Raw genomic sequence first — 23,435 nt, 5'->3', positions numbered from 1 at the left:
TCCAGACCCAACAGTGTAAGAATCTAGGTCGGTAGGACTTGCACCCCACGTAAGTACCACCCTCCAGGTACCTTATAAACCAATAGTCTTGTTAATTAAGTGATGGGAAGTTACCGACATTTGTAGGGCGGCAGAAGAGGTCCGGTAGGTCCAGAAAAGTTTTAAAAACTTAGGCCCTTTGCTAGTCGTCCACTAGCGCGTATTTCCGGTTTGAGTTAGTTAACTAAATAGGTAAAATATGTTTTTACCGCAGCCTACTGTGAGACCATAAAGAGCAAACCTTGGTGTCGCAAGTTCTAAGTTTTTGCTAATAAAGCACGTGTTAGCGTGCGCTAGATAACCATGGCTAAGCCCAACTCCTCAGCATTCCTTCCGCCGCCCATATTTGACTGCATGTAATTACTTACCTGACGAGAGAATTTGAGTGAGTCCGATATTAGCTGCAGTACCAGCGGCAATATTGCGGCTCACGGTAAGGCTGTTGGAGCTCGAAACGTAGCCGCTTGCCGATGAAGATAAGGTGTAAGTATAGCCGGGGACGCTACTAAAGCTGAACAAACCGCTGCTACTTGCTGTCGTTGTTCGAGATCCAAGTGAAACAGATGCGCCTCCCATGCGGGCATCAGTAGAAACATTGGTTACGTATCTGGCAACGGTATACGTGATAGCTTTAACACGTAACAGAACAAAAGCAGAGCATGTGCCCCATGAGTGATAACAGTCTATCGTTTACGCCATTTCCGCGAAAAAGACGCACCTACCGTGACTCACGCACGCATGCAAGCACGCAAAAGCGGCCAGGTGAGCCGACTTAGTCCTACTGCAGCGGGCATCTTGCACTCTACTGTACCAGTAGAAGATGGCGTAAAGTGACTGGCGAGCGTACGTTACATCCGCATACTCGGTTAATTAATTGGTCAAACAAACTTCAACGTATCTCATTTCATGCCGCCACATTCTCGTTTGTGGCAGAGACGAAATCCGACTCGACCGTTCCGACGGCCGAAATCGACAAGGCAGCCGCGTTTCGCGATGATCCGAGACCGCCACGGGGTCGATCGGCGAGTTACACACATCCATCCAACTATCCATCCAGACATTCAGACAGACGGAAGCGTGGGTTGGCGTATTCTAGTTTTAGATATTAATAATTATATACAAATAATAGGTTAGTCTCGCGTAGCCAGACCACTTTCGCGCGTCATACTTTCGCGAAAATAGGCAGTTGCTTTGAAGTTGTCGTGTTGTCGCTTGTACGTTAAACGGACAACTGAATACCAAATGAGCATAGCACTAATCATTACTTAGTGGTTACTTATCTCTTGTCTACACCTGGCTGTAATTCTCATCTCTTCGTCTTCTTGCGAATTGTGTTGTCATGTGAACGACGAAGTCGTGTCTCTGCGAATGTGTAACTTTTACCTATGTGTAAGACTTGGCGAGTAATTAACTTATTTCTGACGCAATCTAAAGTGATGGAAGCAAGCGAGTCTTCACATACGTAACGTTGACGTCTCTATATTGCTTTGACCTTCTACCAAGTAACCACTGTGTATCTGTCACCAACCTTTGTATGTACAAACCTGAATTTTGACGCAACACTGAGAGCAAGAATCGAACGTCTTTACAGTGAAACGTCCATTGTTTCATGGCCACCGACAACGCAGTGAGCACGCTTTGAATGTCTCTGCGTCGTCCTCTAGCTAGCACGAGACGACAAAACATGATCATAACAACAGCTTGGGCAGACATGCAGGGTAAACAGAGCGACATTAGTAATTACGTCTAGGCTGCCGTCGACGCTCCGAGCACTGTGTAAGTACACATAGAAGTTATACATTCGCAGAGACATGGCTGCGTCGCTCACATAACAACACAATTTGTAAGAAGAGAAAAAGAAGAAAAGCTCAGCTAGTATAGATAAGAGATAAGCAACAACTAAACCGTGAGTAGTACAATGCTCAACAGGTCTTTATTTGGTACAAGCGGCACTACTAAGACTTCCAAGCCACCGCGCCACACCCGAAAGTATGACGCGGGAAAAGGAGCTGGATACGCGAGACTAATAATAAGCAGCTTCATGGAGACACTTTCTGAATACAAGGCTAAAGGCAATTAACATAAAACTGCTAAATTGATTACTGCTATACATATCGCTATTTTAAGAAAATAGAAAGGGAGGAAATGTCGACACAGACATCGTCCATACAAGCATTCAAGTTTTCGATAAAGATGGCATACATGTGCTCGTTTAACGTAGTTCAAATCAAGCGGGACCAGCAGCTTTAGTGTCAAAGACCGTGCAAGCTGCCGTCTGCGTTAAACTACCAAACCTACTTCCATCAATTGTTCTTCGACTTGACATAATCGTTGACAAGTTACACATCTACTGGCTATGTATGCTTGAGTATTATTAAGACCTTACTCGTCTTGGCGCTGCTCTAGCACTGGAAAGTTAGGCTTTGCATTGAATGCAGCGTCATAACGCCAAATTGGCACTCTTTACAATACGGTAACCGATACATTTACCCATTCGAGATTGTACAGTCTCTACATCGGTATCTTGTATAACTCCATTCTTAAACACCATATTAAAATTTATTATAAAATGAGCCATCCGTGTTTATAGAGGGCATTTTACACTAAAAGCACGCACGGTTTCATCCTGCATCGTCTTGAGTATTGAACCTGCGTCCAAACTACATTCAGACTAAACGTCGATACCTGCATACGTTTTAGCCATTGTATACACAATTCAAATGACGTAGTCTGTCTTTTAGTATATATATATATATATATATTTGTAGAAAACCAGTTGTGCATCTCGCAAAAATTAGAAGTCTTGAACCCAGTCTATGAAAGCTTATCCTACGTGGTCACATATCCATTTCAATGCACATGGACGCAAGGCGGAAACTCCCGACGCTCGTAATAGAACTGTTTCTATATTTTGTCTTTTGAACGCAGCCTCAGAAACTGCCATTTAAATACGTACAGCAAAATAGGACAATAAACGTCGACGTTGCAACTAGCAAAACATGATGCAGGGTCTGTTAGAGTAGTTAATGTAAAGTCTGATTCACCGCTATTTCCCATTAAAAACAATGTTCTAAATTAATATACAGTAGCACAAGTAAAGAAGAAATTAACATACCGTGGCATGATGCAGTTGAGCCGCTCCAAGCACCGCTGGGTTAACAGGTCCTGCTAGTAGAACCAGACAGAGAGTAGCCGCTTGAACACGAGAATGTGACAGTGCTGCCACAAGATGTCTGCGATCCGGATACACTTTCTTGTGCTGGTGCTGACAATCTGCTGCAATAAATCAGATTGCAAGAAACTCCGTTGCCCGTGTAGCAACTATGGCATGAGCATGAATAGCTGCCAATAGTATTAGTACACATAGCATTTGTATGACACGTATGTGATCCATCATTGCACTCGTCAATATCTACAAAACATGATCCACCTTCAAGATATAAGTAAACTGCACACGTATGTAGCGACTTTGACAGGTGGGTTGCGTGCCGTTCCATATACCATTATGTTGACATGATCAAGAGCTCGATTCCTGCAACCTGAATCCTGCGTTGCAACTGAATGCAACAGTTGTATCACAGGTTGTCTGAATGCTGTTTTTAACACCGTTCGGCGAAGTTGCTAAACCTCCACAATCAACCAGAGTGCACGCCGTGCCGTCGCCAGCGTATCAATTGATACAAGTACAAGTAAAAATGCCAACGGTGTTAGTACACAATCCCCAATTGGAGCACAATTGTGAGAGCCTTCAGTGCACTCATTGATATCTACATAAACCAACAAAAACAACTGAGATTATAGTTCCAATCAAATCGTAGAGCAAAGTTGACCTACACAACAACTGAAGTTTCCACTCTCGCTACTATTCTTTTTGGCATGTTCTCGAGCTCGATCCGTTGAAACGAAATCCACTGTTGCAACTGAATGCATTGGCTGTACGGCATGTTGTCCGACTGCAGCTCTTAGTTCCTTGAGACGGCGTTGCCAATCCTCCGCAATCGATGAGAGTGCAAGTAGTGCTATCACCAGCATAGCAATCGATACAAGAACAAGTAAAACTGTCGGCCGTGTTGCTACAGTTTCCACAGACTTGAGCACAATTGTGGGACTGTTCAGCGCACTCATCAATATCTAAATTTACTATTTACCTACGTCATATTTCTTTGATTGTGTTACATTACCTTCGCAAATCGGTTGGGTTGCAGACCACTGCGAGTCTTCACCACAGACTCGGGAGTTCGATCCCAACAAGCGATATCCAGCGTTGCATGAAAGCTTGACATTTTGCCCGCAGACATTGTCACTACTGGAAACTTTTCCTTGCTGTGGAGGCGCCAGTATACTGCATATCTTTCCTATTAAAATCTACTAATTATCAAAATGATTACAAACCGGTCTGGCACAATTACGTACATGTGCAGATCGTTTCGCTGCCGCTATAACGCACGTTGCAGGTACAAATATATGATACATGCTTGTTGTCGCAGTCAGCATTCAAATTCCAGTTGTCCATACCCATCACGCACTCATAAATATCAAAATAAATGATATACCCGAGAACTTGCTCTAAATTAGACAAATCCGTTTCTTACTTACCAGAAGAATTCGTCAGGGGACTGTTCCAGGTACCGTCGGCCTGACACTGACGTACGCCAGATCCAAAACACTCAAATCCTGAGTTGCGCGAGAACCAATCTACATCTTCAAAAGCATGCTCGTTACCTACCTTTGAACCGTCCACTAGAGTTGTTAGAATACTTCACGGTCGACCCACAATATAAAACATAAAGTCAGAATAATTATTAATAGCTTAATAAATAATAAAAAAATACGTACGTGTGCAACCAGTTAATCCTGTTCCAGTTAATAGCGAGCTAGGCCCACATTGAAAAGTACACTACGTAATCATTATCTTGCAATTCGATAAAAACTATTTACTAGGAAGTAACTCCTCAACTTACTACCGTGTTCGTACGGCTTGTGACAGCATCACAGCCACCATTAGTTATCTGACATTCAGCTACATCTGTACATACCTGACGTCAAACAGATATTGAAGACCAAATATGCAGTCACACTTTGAGTTGAAAATTTTCTTACTTGTTTATCTGTGTTAGCGTCGTCCAAACTAATTCCTGTCTTGGTTCCCTCAAAGTAGCCAATTGGGCAAACAGAAAATTTCCCACATTGTTTATACAAGTAACTTCCGGAGCACAACAAGAAGTGGCAAGTGAACTCTAAAATCCGTAACACATACTAAAAGCTCCGTTTCAGACGTTCAACGTTTAGCTCCTCTCATTGATATTAATGCATATCAACCCGTTGCCGTCATAACCAGACGGACAGTCACCGCAATGGTACTGCGGAAACGACGTGTCGTTGTTGGTGCAGACCACATTGGAAAACAAGGCGTTAAGTCACCGCATTGATCTAGACAGAAAGCAGTATACAGTCCGCGTCAAAACTATTGACATATTTACGCTTGGAGGCGTGGCCATGGATAGCGTGAGCAGAAACGCATCCGTTTTCACGTGACGTACGTTTCTAGATATAAAAGAACTATTGTGTATGTTTGTAGGTTCGTTAGACTTTAGGAAACACACAAGTGCGCATCAGTAGCTTGTGTCCTCCTTTGATTTTTTGATAGCATTTCCCCCGCTAGCTACACAAAGGCGTATTCTGCTACACATGCGTTCGATGTACGGCAACAGATCACAAAGAGTGAGCAACTGCCACTCCGCCTGGATTGCGTCTTCAAGTTCATGAACGTTTTGAGGCGTAGGAAGCTCAACACGTCGCTTGATGTACGACCAGAGGTTTTCTATTGGTGCAAGATCTGGTGAGTTAGCTGGCCAATCAAGACCGTGACGCGCCCAGAATCTCGTTTTTTAACTTTACTAGCGGAATTTTCTTAGGCCTAGTGTAGCGATAGCCTGCGTCATGAAGTTCTCTTCTGCTGGTGGAAGAACTGACGACAAGTCCTTCCTGCGCTGTTAACTGATGAGCAAGTTTGTTTGCTGATTTCGTTGTTCCTTGTGTGCGTGATGTTCACTAGGCTGTTAGATGGCTATCAACTAGTTTTTTGGTCTTTCATGAGAAGCTCTACGTTCTCCAGCGTCTAGTCTTTTGAGAGTTTAGTAAACATTAGAGCGAGAAACACGTAAAAGTTGGGAGATCATAGATGGCTTCTTGGTACCAGAGCGGTAGAGTAACAGAATATTGCGGCGTTGTCGTTCACGATTCATTTGACGATGGAAAAGTTCTCTAGCAGATGCACAGACTATGGAATAGCTTTTGTGACTCCTTTTCAGCTGTTTGAGAAACATTTAGCTCTGGTTTCGTACTGCATATCAAAACTAGAAGACTTTCCAAAAATAGTACAACTAAACCAGAAATGTGTCAACAATTTTGACGCGGAATGTAGCTGTAGTAGGAAACCACAATATAGAAAGAGTAAGAAACGTACCATTTGCGAAATCAGCTATTGAAGGTATGAAGTGCCTTCTAAGTCTCCTTTGGCACACTCCTTCATAAGATTTGATTGCAGCACAACCATATCGCAAAGAACCGTTCCTTGCGCAGATATCCAACACACAGTGACCGTAAGGATTCTCGAGATCGATCACACCGTAACGGTAAACGAAAGTTTGGAAGTGTCCTTAATGACATAGCAAAATTGTTCAACATTTTCCTTGTTAGTCGGCCTTCTATCATACCAGTGGACTACTAGTTTGTCTAAACAATCGTCTTGTGGATTAAGAATAAGTCTTTGCACAACAGGAACCGCCCAGCTTCTACTGAACGCGTGGTAACCGTAGGCTCGTACCCAGTCCTCCTCCGCGCTAGGTTGCTTACACCACGTGCGCTAGCTGTCACGTGTGTATACGTCCATGTGGTTTTACACGTGTGGTTGGCTTAAGCACAGAGAAGGCCTGGGACCATGCTTCGTCACGTAACATGTTTTGAGTCTAATTAAGTTATTTATCTCAGCCCGCTGGTCTCAGCTAAGATTTCTAATAGGTTGCAAAGGCTCTGCTAAACGACACAGAAGGTGGTAGATTAGTAAGAGCCTAACAACTTGCCTACAACCGGTCAGTCGCCTGGCCTCACAAATCAACGCCATCATGCACATGCACGATCCTCTTCGTGAAACTGCCCCGGCTAGCAGAGTCTAGAGTAGGATAACGCAGCCCATGACGGACATATTTCGTACATTTGACTACCTTCACAAATCTAAAGCAGATCTAAATCTAAATACAAATTCAGATTGTCATACACCCAGATGTGTGTCTCTTTCGTGAGCTGCTGTACATCCGGTAATCATTCGCCAAGTTCTTTAGTTAGACGTCGCTAAACCTGTTGATATGATTGTGAGACACCAAGATGGTTGAGGTCGTAATTGCTTGTTTTTCTGTACCGCGAGCAAACAAGCATGTAGGCTGTTATGAGTGCAATCCCACTGCTTTGGCTATCTCAGAACTTCAGTGCCACAGTGCCGATGATGAGAGCCTGCAGGCGTGTGCTGTCAGCATCCTCGTTGGCTTTCTCTTTGACCAGCGCTTGCAAGACGCCAAACAAATGAGGGCTTTGAAGACGCATCGTGTCTTCAATGTTTTTCATGGAAAAACGGCTTAAATCTTGCCACGAAACCGGCCCTCGACCAAGAGAACAGCAGTCGGACTCCCGCAAACGTTCGATCTATCTCAGACGACAGAGTCGTTCTACTAATTGCCAATTGATTGGCGTCTCCGCATAATCTCTTGAGACATGTTGCTTCGCTGGAGTTGGACAAGTCCCACTTGCTTGATTCGAATCTTGTCGATTTCTCCTTGTGACATCTACCGGTCAAACAGGCACTCTGCACGTGCACACCTCTTGTACGCAGTGCGTATTTTCCTTGCATAAGGCGAGGGGTGATTCCAAAAGTCTGAAACGTTAGTAGAATGTGCTATAACTCCAGCAGAGACTGCTGCGAAGGCAATACCAACGTAGACGTATGTTCTGGTGGCATGATCCATCCTGTGGCGAGCTTCCGGGAAAGCTTGTCTCACAATACGAGCCACCTCGACGTGACTGATATTAGCTTAAAATTGGTCCAACAAAATCTGCTAGACGTAACTAACAAGGACGCCTGAACGCGGTACTCTGGCAGATACAGGGATCAGGACTCGTCACAGCCTTTAGAAAATGAGAGACTTTACCTTCACGTACTCGTGTGGCTCGAAAGGTATCTAGAAGGTCTAGGTGCGCGAATGCACTCGCACTTACCATTAAGACCGCTCTTCTTGAAAGTCCTTCTCTGGTCGCACTCTCACGGATAAGGAAGTCATCAAGTTATCGGCACGTAATGGCTTAGTGGCTCTATAATTGTTGTGTACTTAGTCTTTCTAATTGTGTAATCATGCATTACAAAAGCCCTCCTACGAAAACTATCATGCTAAATAGAAGTAGTATCTACCAATCATGTTACGCCATTTCGGTCACGTTACAAACATGTTTGTCACGTGACGAAGCATGGTCCCAGTCCTCCTCCAAGCTTAGACCAATCACACGTGTGAAACCACATGGACGTATACACACGTGACAGCTAGCGCACGTGGTGTAAGCAACCTAGCGCGGAGGAGGACTGAGTACGAGTTTATGGTAACCGGACACAGATACCGCAGAGTCGCAACCGTTAACATTACTTGCGCTGGGAACGGTTCCGTTAGCCAAAGCAAGATTGTCAGATATTTTTCCATTGAAATTGCCGCACAGACCACACACGTGACCTTTGAATGATGGTGATACACTTACTACGATTTGGTAGTCGCCGTCTGCAGCTATCAAACATCGGAGCTGGCCAAGTAAACCATGACACTGTCGGTGAGACTATTGGGTGTGATTTTAGAGCCATCAATGGCCGTTGTCTCAGACGGACTTGACAACATCAAGCCATTAAGATCAACGTCATTATCACCAGTTTTATGAATAATTTTTACTAATCCGAGAATATAATCCTAGAATAGAATCCTAGCATAGAATGACTGCCTTCCTTTCTCTAAACGATTTCTGGATAGAACACTTCCTCTGGTCTCCGACGTCTATAGTCTGTTCTAAAATAAGAATACGAGGTAGGTGGGTCACATTGATATTAGACACACCCCCTGAGCTGACTCGGAGCTCAATTTTGGTGTTTACAAAGACTCCTTTACTGCCAAGTATTGATTGTTTCGCACCACATCTTCCACGTCGTTTAGATGCAAAATATTCATCTTCACGAAATTTTGGTGTAGTATACCGGATCCTCCCACTCTACTGGTGGCCAGCATTTTATCTAGTCTTCGTTAATCGTAACTCTCAAGCTCAAGCAGATATTTCTCGCAAACAATTGAATTGTGAAAATTAGTTTGATCACGAATCGTTTGTCGGTGCTGTTGCGACTACCGAAGGAAGGCTAATGTCGTGGACAACGACAATGCTACGGAGGCCATCAGTGAGATTGATATGGAAACGAACAGCTTTCTGGTACGCATCTAGAAACGGTATAAGAAATGATCGGCTGCGGTTGTTGGCTGAACACCAACTGCTGCTGGAATTTCTATGGAGATTAGTGCTCATGCATCCAATATGTACCGCACTGTTACTGTGGGTTGAGAGCCCTTCCCATTCCTCCCTCGATAGTTAATTAGAAGCGACAGCACATTTAAACCGTTGGTATTTGTGCGACACGTGGCACAGAAACTGACAGAGCTCCTACTATTTATTGATAAATTATACTGAAGTTAAACCAAATTTATGTGCAACTGCGATAATACCTCACTGTTTCGGGTCCGTCGAATCGACATACGAAAGAAGAAATACTCGTAAGATAGGGGCTTGTCAAATGGCGACATCTTTATTAAATTACAACTTGATATAAAAGTCTGAACAAGTGTTTGCCATTCTTTACGAGCTTTGGTGTAACTAGTTGCATCTCAAAGCATTTGGTGATGACCCTAAAAAATATAATGTGTTTACACCAGCACGCATATCGATCCGAGACTGGCGTAGCCGCGTTAGTCCGAGCCAATTAGCATAGCATATTAGCCCACGTCACGAACCATACACTTTTGAAACGACAGAGAGCGTCCGATAGTGCATTTTGTTTGTCTCGCGTTAGATCACGCTGACAACAAACGAAAGCCAAGCTGCTCGTTTTTTCTTTATTATGAACTTGTAACAGTCGCATAAGAAAATGCGAAGAACACATTAATGAGATGTCAGTATATAGCTTTTATAGAAGGCGTAGTTTTACCGCCATGTAGTCGACAAACTGGCTGGTTGAAGATGCCAAGGCAAAAAACTCGGCTCGTTGCGCCATGATCAGCCCACATTTACACGTATCTTCCAAATCGAGCTAGCACGAAGATGACTCCGCTTACGCAGCCTCGTATTAGACCTTATCGTGCCGTCGTGTCCGGTTCCCGTATAACACGACAAGGCTGGAGAGGGTCTGGGATCATCCCGCCTACCGTTTATGCTACTAGATGATCAAATTAGCTCGTATGTCACCTAGCCTCAGGCTACTAATACGATTAGTCTAACAGTCATTTTCATGTGTCACACGAAATGTCTTGCAACCAACTTTACCTTTCTTCGTACTCTACCTATTTTATTTCAGAGCTGTTATCCTGTCCCTACGCAAACTCTAGGTATTCGCCAACCTCCCTGGGAAAGAGGAATTTTTCTATCGTATTGTTCTCGTAGCCTAGCACAGTAATAGATCGGCGCCTAGTGCATCCCTAGTCCAAGCTACCTAGACTGCTGATCGAATCACATTGGACCTCACAGCTTCACATAACGTGAATAGAACTTATGATCGAGCTCCCTCAGTGAATGAATCTCTTTACATGCAGCAAAATGAATCTCTTCTCATGCAGTTGTACAGGAACGAAATGTAAACAGTGAATGTATGCAATCGGATATCACAGGTAGCATAACTCTGATGAAAGGATGGATTCATAATTAACTAAGTGTCTCAGAGTGTTGACATTGGTGACATAGGGTAACACTTAGATGACGTAGGTGACACTAGGTGAAGAAAGTAGGCGGTATGATCCCAGACCCTCTCCGGCGTTGTCATGTTATGCGGGAACAGGGCAGAGCGGCGAGATAGGGTCTGGTACGAGGCTACGCTTACAAGTGCTGCTATAACAGTTAGACACGTATTCATTTGGAAATTACTAAGACATTGATAAGACTAAGAAAGGATAAGATCGAGTAAATTCTAGTATAACAAGAAGATTACAGTGAAATAATATATTTCAATTTGTACCATGAACTAAGATGTGAGACAATGCATAAACTTTGACGCTCAGTACATAATAACGGTGTTTATTGCGCGTGATTGCACTATTTATTTGATAGATTATGATCAAGAATACGTTTCGATGTGGCAATGTAGAAAATGGTCTTCATCACATGTTTGCTAACAAGAAGTAAGCTATCTGTAAAGCTGAGTAATATGCTACGTGTGCGAGACTCTGTAGACATTGCTGCAAAGCAAAAGAGGTAGTCATAAGCACGATTCACTTTTACTTTGTTTTAATAGGTACGCAGATAGGTTGTTCAAATGACTCAAGCTTAGAAACATACACACACACACACACACACACACACACACACACACACACACACACACACACACACACACACACACAGCTTAATGGGTAGATTTGATGGTTAAAGTGTTCTCTCATTTGCAAATGTTCAGAGAAATCTCTTACAGAAATCTTATATTGATATGTCCAAAAAGTATACTCAAACTAATGACAAACGCTATACGATTCTCTGTGTCAGTTTGTGTCCGTTGGTCTGTATGTATGTATGTCTGTCTGTCTGTCTGTCCGTCCGTCTGTCTGTCTGTCTGTCTGTCTGCCTGTCTGCCTGCCTGCCTGCCTGAATGCCTGCCTGACTGACTGCTTGCCTGCATGACTGCCTTTTTGTCTGTCTGCCTGTCTGTCTGCCTGCCTGCCTGCCTCTTTTTGTCTGTCTGTCTGTCTATTCGGTCTGTCTGTATGTCTGTCTGTCAGTTTGACTGTCTGTCTGTCTGTCTGTCTGTCTGTCTACCTGTCTGTCTGTATGTCTGTCTGTCTGCCTGTCTGCCTGTCTGTCTATCTGTCTGTCTGTCTGTCTGTCTTTCTGTCTGCCTTTCTCTCTGTCAATAGATATATTTTCAAACATTGAACTATTATAATCATCTAAGCAAAGCATCTAAGTACTACTCAATCCAATATGACTTGGTTCTACCTGTCTGTCTGCCTGCCTGTCTGTCTGTCTGTCTGTCTGTCTGTCTTTCTGTTTCTTTGCCTGCCTGCCTGTCTGTCTGTCTGTCTGTCTGTCTTTCAGTCTCTTTGTCTGTCTGTCTGTCTTTCTGTCTGTCTGTCTTTCTGTCTGTCAATACATTTATGTTCAAAGAACAACGCTATTACATTCTAGTCTGGCTCAAACGGACGACGCCATAATTTAAATAGGTGCGAATGAACTGTCAACTGTAAAGATCTTAGAATGTCCCAGCCTTGCTAACTTTCTGGAGGTCTGTTCGTCTGTGTGTCTGTCTGTCTGTCTGTCTGTCTGTCTGTCTGTCTGTCAATGATATTATAATTATTTTTAATCAGAATATTACAAGCTAACTCAAACTAAGCAATACACGATACACTACAGTTGATTCTAGCAGGACTTTACAATGATAACGTGGATGGACATCACAACGTGCACAGCCACCAAAGACGACGCCTAGCGCTGACGCGAGGTAAAGTTGTGTACAATCTATAATGACAATGTTGATACAGAGGAGTAGACAATATGAGTAAAGGAAGACATCACGACGTACAAGGCCACCATGAAAGACGTCGAGCGCTGACGCGAGGTAAAGATGCGTGCAATCCATGATGACAATGTTGATACAGAGGACTAGAAAATATGGGTAGAGGAAGACATCACGACGTACAAAGCCACCGTAGACGAAGCCTAGCGCTGACGCGAGGTAAAGATGCGTGCAATTCATGATGACGACGCTCAAACAAAGGAAATGTTGGCGCAAAGACACGAAGAGGGAAGTAGCAAACAATGACTTGTAGACAGCAGACTGTGCAGATGAAAAGTTGGGCAAACAAACGATCAAACAAGAAAGAGGGCCACAATGGCCAAAAGAGTCATAAATGGCGTTAGCGGCCGAAGCCGCGAACGATGACTTGGACGACGACTCGAAAACTCTTCTTCTTGATCCTTGAAACAAACAGAATAGAAACGTGTGGTCCGCCACTCTTTATCCGGGATCGTCTCTGTCTGTCTGTCTGTCTGTCTGTCTGCATATTTGTCCCTCTGTGCGTTTGTCTGTGCGAAGGTTTGTCTGTTTAACCGTTCATAAATATATTTTTATAAATTAAGCAAATTTATTGAAAGCAGTAATATATGAGTCTCTGCTTTTAATCCTAAGTTGTCCAGCCACCTTCTAGCACGCCAAAGAAATTTACTCTAATACTAAAATAGCAGTAAACCAATGTGAACCAGCCCTAGTAATGTTATAGTACTTGAATTAAAATAGATAACACAATAACAACTTGTCTAAACGATACTACTCGTTTTAATTAGTAACAATCTAAATCACATTTACAGCAGACGTGCTAACAGAAATTGCCACTAATATTGAGAAAGAGTCCACCATGTTCAATTGCAAAAAGTAAGTGAATGACCAAATGCACGCATCATGAAGTCCAACAAAACATAAACTAAGGAACACTCCCTTTGAACTAGCGCAAACGATTAACAACGGTATACGTATTGGAGGCAGTATTTATAGTAAAAGTATCCCAATACCTGTAACTACCTGTCGGAGAATGAATAGTAGAAACTTTTCCACTGTTGTCGTATAGCTCAGCAGTTGCTCTCGCTGTATTAAAGTCGGAAGATGACCAAACATAAACGTAGTGAGAGTATGTGCCATGAGCAGTTCTTGATGAAACTATTAATCAAATAGATATCAACGCAATACTGGAAATGACTCTATTGCATTTCTTACTTGATATCGTCTCAGGACCATAAGAACTGGTGTCATCACGATCTAACTCAACAGTTCCGCTTCCCGAATTACATATCCTATTCCCGAAATAGACATGACAAGATCCAGGTACGATCATGTGAGAATCTAGGTCCGTAGGGCTTGCCCCCCATGTGAGTACGACCTTCCACGAACCTAATTGACCGTAAAACTCGTTAAGGGATTCAAAATGACCGACATTTGTATGGGCGGCAAACCCGGTCCTGGCGAACTATTTGGAACCACTTTAGATTGGCAGCTGCAGCTAGTGCGCAAAAATGTAATCCTACGAGGCTGGCCACTGATCATCGGTAGTCTTGGTCGTACCACTTTATATTTAAAGGTTATATTATATTATTAGAATGAGTAAAACGTCTTTTACTACGATCTGCTGCCTGACGGTTATTGAGGTTATGAAGTTGCTAGTGCGCATGCTCAATAGTAATGTCTCAATAGCAAGTTTAGTTTTTAAAACGAATACAATACCTGGTTAATAGTGGTTGACTACTCACTCTACGAGCGTAAGTTTGGACTACTCTGAATTTACTTCTGCCGCCATGATTTAATTTAACTGTAACTACTTACCTGAAGACAGCACACGAGTGAGGCCGATGTCAGCTGCAGAGCCGGCGGCAATGTTGCTACTCACGGTGAGGCTACGCGAGTTCGAAACGTATCCACTTGCAGCTGCAGATAGTGTGTAAGTAGCGCCTGGAACGGCACTAAAGCTGAACGAACCGGAGCTGCTTGCTGTCGTTGTTCGAGATCCAAGTGAAACAGATGCACCTCCGATGCGAGAACCAGAAGAAACATCGGTTGCATATCCGGCAACATTATATGTGATAACTGTAACACACCACCAGCACAAAGAAATTAAACGGTTGCTAAGTTTTGCATATTACAGAAGTTGAAGTAGTACTTGTAGATTAGTAACTAAATAATGCAAGTAAATCCAACATACTACATAAAACAAGTGGTAACTGCTTCATTTCACTATAAAATTGATGCGGGTTTAAACTAACGGCTGGTTTACAGTAACATAGAGCGTCAGCCCAGTGTAACGTCAGTGACCTAATGTAAACATGTTAACAACTTTCGTCTTTGACGCTACGTTCTGACCAGTGTCAAAACCTTGGACTAGACACGAGGTCTACTCGAGAGTCAAAGCGTAACTTAAACCGAAAATATTGCGATTTCTATCTACCAATTGGATGTCTCGCTTAAACTCACATGATGCAGTGGTCTAAATGGACGGCAAAGATCTCAAGAAGAAAAATCAAGGGATATTGGCAAGAAAGTACAAAGCAACAGCAAAGATACGTTCTATACAAGCACTAAGAACGACCTTCGACGACAGGCACCTTTGCAGTTAAGGAGAAGTTGGCAGTAACTGGGTTGCGCTCAGACATGTTACAGTAAATCAATAAGTTTTAGTATCTGAATACGTTTACTTTATACGCTAGGGTGACGCTCGGCTTGCGTAAGTTATTGTAAACCATGAAGCGAAAACTGTCACCAAAATCAACAATCTCTCAGATAAAAGCTCTCACTTCATGACACAACCCTTGCAACCGTTTACTGCAGACTTAAAATTTAACCTATCGGAGAAATGAAGCCTTAAAATGTCATGTATGGGCGTGTTTAGTACCCCTATGTGTCTTCGGACTAGATCTCATTGCAGGTTAGCAAGGTAGCCCGATACCTCTTCATTTTTCGAGGTGTAAAAAAAGACGCAAAACTTTGACGCAGAGTCTTTTCGGGTTTTTAACGCCTTCCCGTTCTCACGTGGATTGTGGACCATTTAGATTTCTGCACACTCGAGGTTTGCCCGCGATTCCAGAATGTCGACTGAATTTTCTTTACCACTTAATTGTCCAATGCACAAATCACCCAAACCCGCTGATGGTTTCGGAATCTGGTGATATGCGTATTCCTCTGATTTGCTCGCCGTCCCAGACTGTCCTCAAGATACTCCCAATTGTTCTGCAAACTCCTTTTTGTAATCATAATACTCTGTACATGTTATTACAGTTATAAACATTACAAGCCAATCATCCCATTACAGTAACACTCATTGGATTACGACTAAGAACAACCCGCATGATGAACCAAGCTAAACGAGATGTCGCTCGTTTGAGTGTACACTGTATCCTTTGAGACCCAGTTCTGGCAATAAGTTCAGCAATTGGTTGCTGCAGTAGTAGTTGTAAGTGCCCTATGTAGTAGACACTAGCACGCATTCATGTACGTCGCACGTACATTAGAGAAATTGGCTCCATCCTTATCTGCAATTGACATGGTTCAGCTGTATAATTTTGTACTAAATTGAGTATTCGATCAAAGGGCAAAAGTACACAAATCACTCAAGTCCAAAATCACTAACTAGTCTAGATCATGGCCCGTGATTAGTATAAACCCAACATGAAGACTGAGGCATAAAGTCAACAATTTCAAATCGAAAGCAAAGAGTGACAGTACAGAAATCACCGTGTTCACAAAAACCACGGCACCGGCCACATGTTTGTTATTCACTGCATACGATATTCAATAATTATCAATGCAGGCACAAGCTAGTTAAGAAAGAATAGACATACGGTGGCATGATGAAGTTGAACCGCTCCAAGCACCATTGGTTTGACATGCCCTGCTGGTAGAACCAGACAGGGTGTACCCGCTTGAACACGAGAATGTGACAGTGCTGCCACAAGATGTCTGCGATCCGGATACACTTCCTTGTGCTGGTGCTGACAATCTGCTGCAATAAATCAGATTGCAAGAAACTCCGTTGCCCGTGTAGCAACTATGGCATGAGCATGAATAGCTGCCAATAGTATTAGTACACATAGCATTCGTATGACACATATGTGATCCAATGTTGCACTCGTCAATATCTACAAAACATGATGCACCTTAAAGGTATAAGTAAACTGCACAAGCATGTAGCGACCTTGACAGGTGGGTTGCGTTCCGCTCCATATACCATTATGTTGACATGATCTAGAGCTCGATTCCTGCAAACTGAATCCTGCGTTGCAACTGAATGAAACAGTTGTATCACAGGTTGTCTGAATGCTGTTCTTAACGCCGTTCGGCGGTGTTGATAGACCTCCACAATCAACCAGAGTGCACGCCGCGCCGTCACCCGCATAGCAATTGATACATGTACAAGTGAAACTGCCAATGGTGTTAGTACACATTCCCCCAATTGGAGAACAATTGTGAGAGCCTTCAGTGCACTCATTGATATCTAGATAAACCAACGAAAAAAACTGCGTTTACAGTTCCAATCAAATCGTAGAGAAAAAGCTGACCTATGCAACTACTGGAGTTTCCACTCCATCTACCATTATTTTGGCATGTTCTCGAACTCGATCCGTTTGAACGAAATCCACTGTTGCAACTGAACGCAACGGTTGTACGGCATGTTGTCTGACTGCTGCTCTTAGTTCCTTGAGACGGCGTTGCCAAACCTCCGCAATCGATGAGAGTGCACGTTCTGCCATCACCAGCATAGCAATCGATACAAGAACAAGTAAAACTGCCGGCCGTGTTGCTACACTTTCCACCGACTTGAGCACAATTGTGAGACTGCTCGGCGCACTCGTCAATATCTAAATTTACTAGTTACCTACCTCATATTTCATCGTGCCCCAATTTATTGTAATACGTTACCTTTGCAAATCGGTTGGGTTGCAGACCACTGCGAGTCTTCACCACAGACTCGGGAGTTCGATCCCAACAAGCGATATCCTACGTTGCATGAAAACGTGACACTCTGCCCGCAGAGATTGTCCCTACTGGAAACTGTTCCTTCCTGTGGAGGCGCCAGAACACCGCACCTCTTTTCTATTAAAATCTTCAAATTATCAGAACAATTATAAATCGGTCTGGTACAATTACGTACGTGTGCAGATTGTTCCGCTGCCAAAGTAGCATACGTTGCAAGTACAAATAAATGATCCATGCGTGTTGTTGCACTCAGCATTCAAGTCGCAGTTGTGCGTACCCATCACGCACTCATTAATATCTAAAAAAACGATATACAGAAAACTTGCCATTAATTAGGCAACACTGCCTCTTACCAAAACAATTTGTCAGAGAACCGTTCCATGTACCGTTGGCCTGGCACTGACGTACGTCAGATCCGAACAACTCAAATCCCGCGTTGCATGAGAACCTAACGACACTTTCAAAAACATGCCCATTGCCTACCTTCGAACCGTCAACTGGAGTTGTTAGAATACTACACGGTCGACCTACAATATAGAACATACAGTAAACTAGCACATGCTAGTTAGGAAGGAATAGACATACGGTGGCATAATGCAGTTGAACCGTTCCAAGCACCATTGGTTTGACATGTCCTGCTGGTAGAACCAGAAAGAGTGTAACCGCTTGAACACGAGAATGTGACCGTGCTGCCACAAGATGTCTGTGATCCGGATACACTTCCTTCGGCCGGTGCTGACAATCTACCGCAGTTAATCAGATTGCAAGAAAATCCGTTGCCCGTGTAGCAATTATGGCATGAGCATGAATAGCTTCCAATAGTGTTAGTACAAATGGCATTCGTATGACACCTATGTGATCCATTACTGCACTCGTCGATATCTACGACACACAACAGACCAGACCTTCAAAACATAAGTAAAATTCATAACGATGTAGCAACCTCGACAGGTTGGTTGAGTTCCACTCCAGAGACCATTATGTTGACATGTTCTAGAGTTTGACCCCCGCAAATCAAACCCAGTTTTGCAACTGAATGCAACAGTTGTACCACAGGTTGTCTGAATGCTGTTCTTAACACCGTTTGATGGCGTTGCTAGACCTCCACAATCAACCAGAGTGCACGCCGTGCCGTCACCCGCATAGCAATTGATACATGTACAAGTGAAACTGCCAACGGTGTTAGTACACATTCCTCCAATTGGAGCACAATTGTGAGAGCCTTCAGTGCACTCATTGATATCTACATAAACCAACGAAAACAACTGCGATTATAGTTTCAATCAAATCGTAGAGCAAATCTGACCTAAGCAACTACTGGAGTTTCCACTCCATCTACCATTATTTTGGCATGTTCTCGAACTCGATCCGTTTAAACGAAATCCATTGTTGCAACTGAGCGCAACGGTTGTACGGCATGCTGTCTGACTGCTGCTCTTAGTTCCTTGAGACGGCGTTGCCAAATCTCCGCAATCGATGAAAGTGCAAGTTGTGCCATCACCAGCATAGCAATCGATACAAGAACAAGTAAAACTGCCGGGCGTGTTGCTACAGTTTCCACCGACTTGAGCACAATTGTGGGACTGTTCAGCGCACTCATCAATATCTAAATTTACTAGTTACCTACCTCATATTTCATTGTGCTCCAATTGATTGTATTACATTACCTTCGCAAATCGGTTGGGTTGCAGACCACCGCGAGTCTTCACCACAGGCTCGGATGTTCGATCCCAACAAGCGATATCCTACGTTGCATAAAAACGTGACATTCTGCCCGCAAAGATTGTCACTACTGGAAACGTGTCCTTGCTGTGGAGGCGTCAGAACACTGCACCTCTTTCCTATTAAGATCTCCAAATTATCAAAACGATTACAAACCGGGCTGGTACAATTACGTACGTGCGCACATCGTTCCGCTGCCGCTGTAGCATACGTTACAGGTACAAATAAATGATCCATGCGTGTTGCTGCACTCAGCATTCAAGTCGCAGTTGTGCGTACCCATCACGCACTCATTGATATCTAAACAAACGATATACCCGAAAGTTGCCCTAAATTAGCCAACACTGCATCTTACCAGAACAATTCGTCAGAGAACCGTTCCAAGTACCATCGGCCTGGCACTGACGTACGTCAGATCCGAACAACTCAAATCCCGAGTTGCACGAGAACCTAACGACATCTTCAAAAACATGCCCATTGCCTACCTTCGAACCGTCAACTAGAGTTGTTAAAATATTACACGGTCGTCCTACAATATAAAACATACAGTAAACTAGCAGACGCAAGTTAGGAAGAAATAGACATACGGTGGCATAATGCAGTTGAACCGTTCCAAGCACCATTAGTTTGACATGTCCTGCTGGTAGAACCAGAAAGAGTGTAACCGCTTGAACACGAGAATGTGACCGTGCTTCCACAAGATGTCTGCGATCCGGATGCACTTCCTTCAGCCGGTGCTGACAATCTACTGCAGTTAATCAGATTGCAAGAAAATCCGTTGCCCGTGTAGCAATTATGGCATGAGCATGAATAGTTTCCAATAGTATTAGTACAATTAGCATTCGTATGACACTTATGTGATCCAATACTGCACTCGTCGATATCTACGACACACAACAGACCAGACCTTCAAAACATAAGTAAAATTCATAACGATGTAGCAACCTCGACAGGTTGGTTGATTTCCACTCCAGAGACCATTATGTTGACAATTTCTAGAGTTTGACCCCCGCAAATCAAATCCAGTGTTGCAACTGAATGCAACAGTTGTACCACAGGTTGTGTGAATGCTGTTCTTAACACCGTTTGATGGCGTTGCTAGACCTCCACAATCAACCAGAGTGCACGCCGTGCCGTCACCCGCATAGCAATTGATACATGTACAAGTGAAACTGCCAACGGTGTTAGCACACATTCCCCCAATTGGAGCACAATTGTGAGAGCCTTCAGTGCACTCATTGATATCTACAAAAACCAACGAAAACAACTGCGATTATAGTTCCAATCAAATCGTAGAGCAAAGCTGACCTATGCAACTACTGGAGTTTCCACTCCATCTACCATTATTTTGGCATGTTCTCGAACTCGATCCGTTTAAACGAAATCCACTGTTGCAACTGAACGCAACGGTTGTACGGCATGTTGTCTGGCTGCTGCTCTTAGTTCCTTGAGACGGCGTTGCCAAACCTCCGCAGTCGATGAGAGTGCACGTTGTGCCATCACCAGCATAGCAATCGATACAAGAACAAGTAAAACTGCCGGCCGTGTTGTTACATTTTCCACCTACTTGAGCACAATTGTGGGACTGTTCAGCGCACTCATCAATATCTAAATTTACTAGTTACCTACCTCATATTTCATTGTGCCCCAATTGATTGTATTACATTACCTTCGCAAATTGGTTGGGTTGCAGACCACTGCGAGTCCTCACCACAGACTCGGGAGTTCGATCCCAACAAGCGATATCCTGCGTTGCATGAAAACGTGACATTTTGCCCGCAGAGATTGTCACTACTGGAAACAATTCCTTGCTGTGGAGGCGCCAGAACACTGCATCTCTTTCCTATTAAAGTCTTAAAATTATCAGAGCGATTACAAACCGGTCTAGTACAATTACGGACGTGTGCATATCGTTCCGCTGCCGCTATAACATACGTTGCAGGTACAAATAAATGATCCATGAGTGTTGTTGCACTCAGCATTCAAATCGCAGTTGTCCGTACCCATCACGCACTCATCAATATCTAAACATACGATATACTCGAAAACTTGCCCTTAATTAGGCAAAACCGTGTCTTACCAGAACAATTTGTCAGAGAACCGTTCCACGTACCGTCGGCCTGACACTGACGTACGTCAGATCCGAACAACTCAAATCCCGAGTTGCACGAGAACCAAACGACGTCTTCAAAAACATGCCCATTGCATACCTTCGAACCGTCAACAGGAGTTGCTAGAATACTACACGGTCGTCCTACAATATAAAACATAAAGTAACCATATCTATTAACACCTTACTGAAGCAATAGAAAAATTCGTACGTCTGCAACCAGTTAATCCTGTTCCTAAGTACCCGAGCGGGCAAGGCCCACATTGAAAAGAACCCTACATAATAATTATCTTGCTATTCGACACAAACTATTTACTTGGTAGTAACGGCTTTACATACTATCGTGTTTGTACAGCTCGTGAGAGTATCACAGCCACCGTTGTTTATCTGACATTCATCTACATCTGTACATACCTGACATCAAACAGATATTAAAGACCAAATACGCAGTCACACTTTGAGTTGAAATTTTCTTACTTGTCTATCGGTGTTAGCGTCGTCCAACCCTCTTCCTGTCTTGTTGCCACCAACGTAGCCAATCGGGCAAACAGGACAAACGAAATTTCCCACATTGTTTATGCAAGTAACTTCCGGAGCACAAGGAGTGGCAAGTGCACACTAAAATACGTACCACATACTGAAGCCCCGTTTGAGACGTTCAACGTTTAGCTCACCTCGTTGATATCATTGCATACCAACCCGTTGCCCACATACCCAGATGGGCAGTCGCCGCAATGGTACGGCGGAAACGACGTGTCGTTGTTGGTGCAGACGACATTTGGAAAACAAGGCGTTAAGTCACCGCATGGATCTGGACACAAAGCAGTATAACTGTAGAAGGAACCAACAATATAGAAAGAGTAAGGAACGTACCATTTGCGCAATCAGCTACTGAAGGTACGAACTGCCTTCTAAGTCTCCTTTGGCAGACTCCTTCATAGGATTTGATCGCAGCACAACCATATCGCAAAGAACCGTTCCTTGCGCAGATATCCAACACACAGTGACCGTAAGGATTCTCGGGATCGATGGCACCGTGACAGCGAACGAAGGGGCCGGAAGTGTCCCTTATGACATCGCAAAATTCTTCCACCTTTTTCTTGTTCTCCGGCCTTCTATCACACCAGGGGACTATTAGTTCGTCTAGACAATCGTCTTCTGGGTTAAGAATAAGTCTTTGGACAGCAGGAACCGCCCAGCTTCTGCCAAAGACGTGGTAACCAGACACAGATAACGCAGAGTCGGAACCGTTTATATTACTTGCGCTGAGAACGGTTCCATTAGCCAAAGCGAGATCGTCAGAAATGTTTCCGTTGAAATTGCCGCACAGACCACACACGTGACCTTTGAATGATGGTGGTACACTTACTACAACTTGGTAGTCGCCGTCTGCAGTTATCAAAACATTGGAGCTGGCCAAGTGAACCATGACAGTGTCGGTGAGACTATTGAGTGTGATTTTAGAGCCATCAATGGCCGTTGTCTCAGACGGACTTGACAGCCTCAAGCCATTAAGATAAACGTCAGTACCACCAGTTTTATGAAGAATCTTTACTAATCCTAGGCCGTCAGCAAAAATTCCAATTCCTGTAGTCCACGCAGTGTGAATGACGGACGACGTGGGGTCCTCGTTGTTAATTTGCACTCTGAACGAGTCGTAAAAACAATCTCTCGCGAGAGTATACTCACACCGTCCTTGAAAGTGATGGCGGAAATCATCGAAAGTGAAGTATGACTGTTTGGCGCCCGTTGCAGCCGAGAACGGATCACTGAATA

At 43.7% G+C, this 23,435-nt stretch overlaps 2 protein-coding genes across 2 annotated transcripts; both read right to left on the bottom strand.

Annotated features, from left to right (window-relative positions):
- Positions 1 to 14,490: 14,490 nt before the first annotated feature.
- Positions 14,491 to 17,295, bottom strand: LOC134176348 (sushi, von Willebrand factor type A, EGF and pentraxin domain-containing protein 1-like). The gene is made up of 3 exons (XM_062643018.1): positions 17,046 to 17,295; positions 16,693 to 16,989; positions 14,491 to 14,944 (listed from the first exon to the last, which is right to left on the bottom strand). Exons 1-3 carry the CDS (start codon positions 17,293 to 17,295, stop codon positions 14,676 to 14,678), a joined length of 816 nt encoding a protein of 271 aa, XP_062499002.1. The 3' UTR covers positions 14,491 to 14,675.
- Positions 17,296 to 17,335: 40 nt separating this feature from the next.
- Positions 17,336 to 23,216, bottom strand: LOC134176347 (fibrillin-2-like). The gene is made up of 19 exons (XM_062643017.1): positions 22,533 to 23,216; positions 22,334 to 22,470; positions 22,137 to 22,277; positions 21,999 to 22,073; positions 21,871 to 21,934; positions 21,630 to 21,803; positions 21,451 to 21,573; positions 21,219 to 21,392; positions 20,858 to 21,157; positions 20,495 to 20,794; positions 20,137 to 20,433; positions 19,905 to 20,078; positions 19,495 to 19,668; positions 19,134 to 19,433; positions 18,771 to 19,070; positions 18,413 to 18,709; positions 18,311 to 18,354; positions 17,771 to 17,954; positions 17,336 to 17,709 (listed from the first exon to the last, which is right to left on the bottom strand). Exons 1-19 carry the CDS (start codon positions 23,086 to 23,088, stop codon positions 17,336 to 17,338), a joined length of 4,188 nt encoding a protein of 1,395 aa, XP_062499001.1. The 5' UTR covers positions 23,089 to 23,216.
- Positions 23,217 to 23,435: the final 219 nt, after the last annotated feature.

Source organism: Corticium candelabrum, chromosome 2 (assembly GCF_963422355.1).
Source record: "Corticium candelabrum chromosome 2, ooCorCand1.1, whole genome shotgun sequence".
NCBI lineage: Eukaryota > Metazoa > Porifera > Homoscleromorpha > Homosclerophorida > Plakinidae > Corticium > Corticium candelabrum.
This window is presented reverse-complemented; position numbering and strand designations above follow the sequence as displayed.

What these genes read in the sequence shown, in the direction of transcription:
- LOC134176348 (XM_062643018.1), bottom strand. Translation starts at nt 17,295, where the DNA reads ATGTGTACTAACACCATTGGCAGTTTCACTTGTACATGTATCAATTGC. An exon ending in AACGCAACCCACCTGTCAAG is followed by an intron (nt 16,990 to 17,045) that starts GTCGCTACATGC and finishes CATGTTTTGTAG; the next exon opens with ATATTGACGAGTGCAACATT. An exon ending in TTCAACTTCATCATGCCACC is followed by an intron (nt 14,945 to 16,692) that starts GTATGTCTATTC and finishes GGTGTGTTACAG; the next exon opens with TTATCACATATAATGTTGCC.
- LOC134176347 (XM_062643017.1), bottom strand. Translation starts at nt 23,088, where the DNA reads ATGGTTCACTTGGCCAGCTCCAATGTTTTGATAACTGCAGACGGCGAC. An exon ending in TTCTCTGACGAATTGTTCTG is followed by an intron (nt 19,669 to 19,904) that starts GTAAGATGCAGT and finishes AGATCTTAATAG; the next exon opens with GAAAGAGGTGCAGTGTTCTG. An exon ending in CTCCAGTTGACGGTTCGAAG is followed by an intron (nt 17,955 to 18,310) that starts GTAGGCAATGGG and finishes GATAATTTGAAG; the next exon opens with ATTTTAATAGAAAAGAGGTG.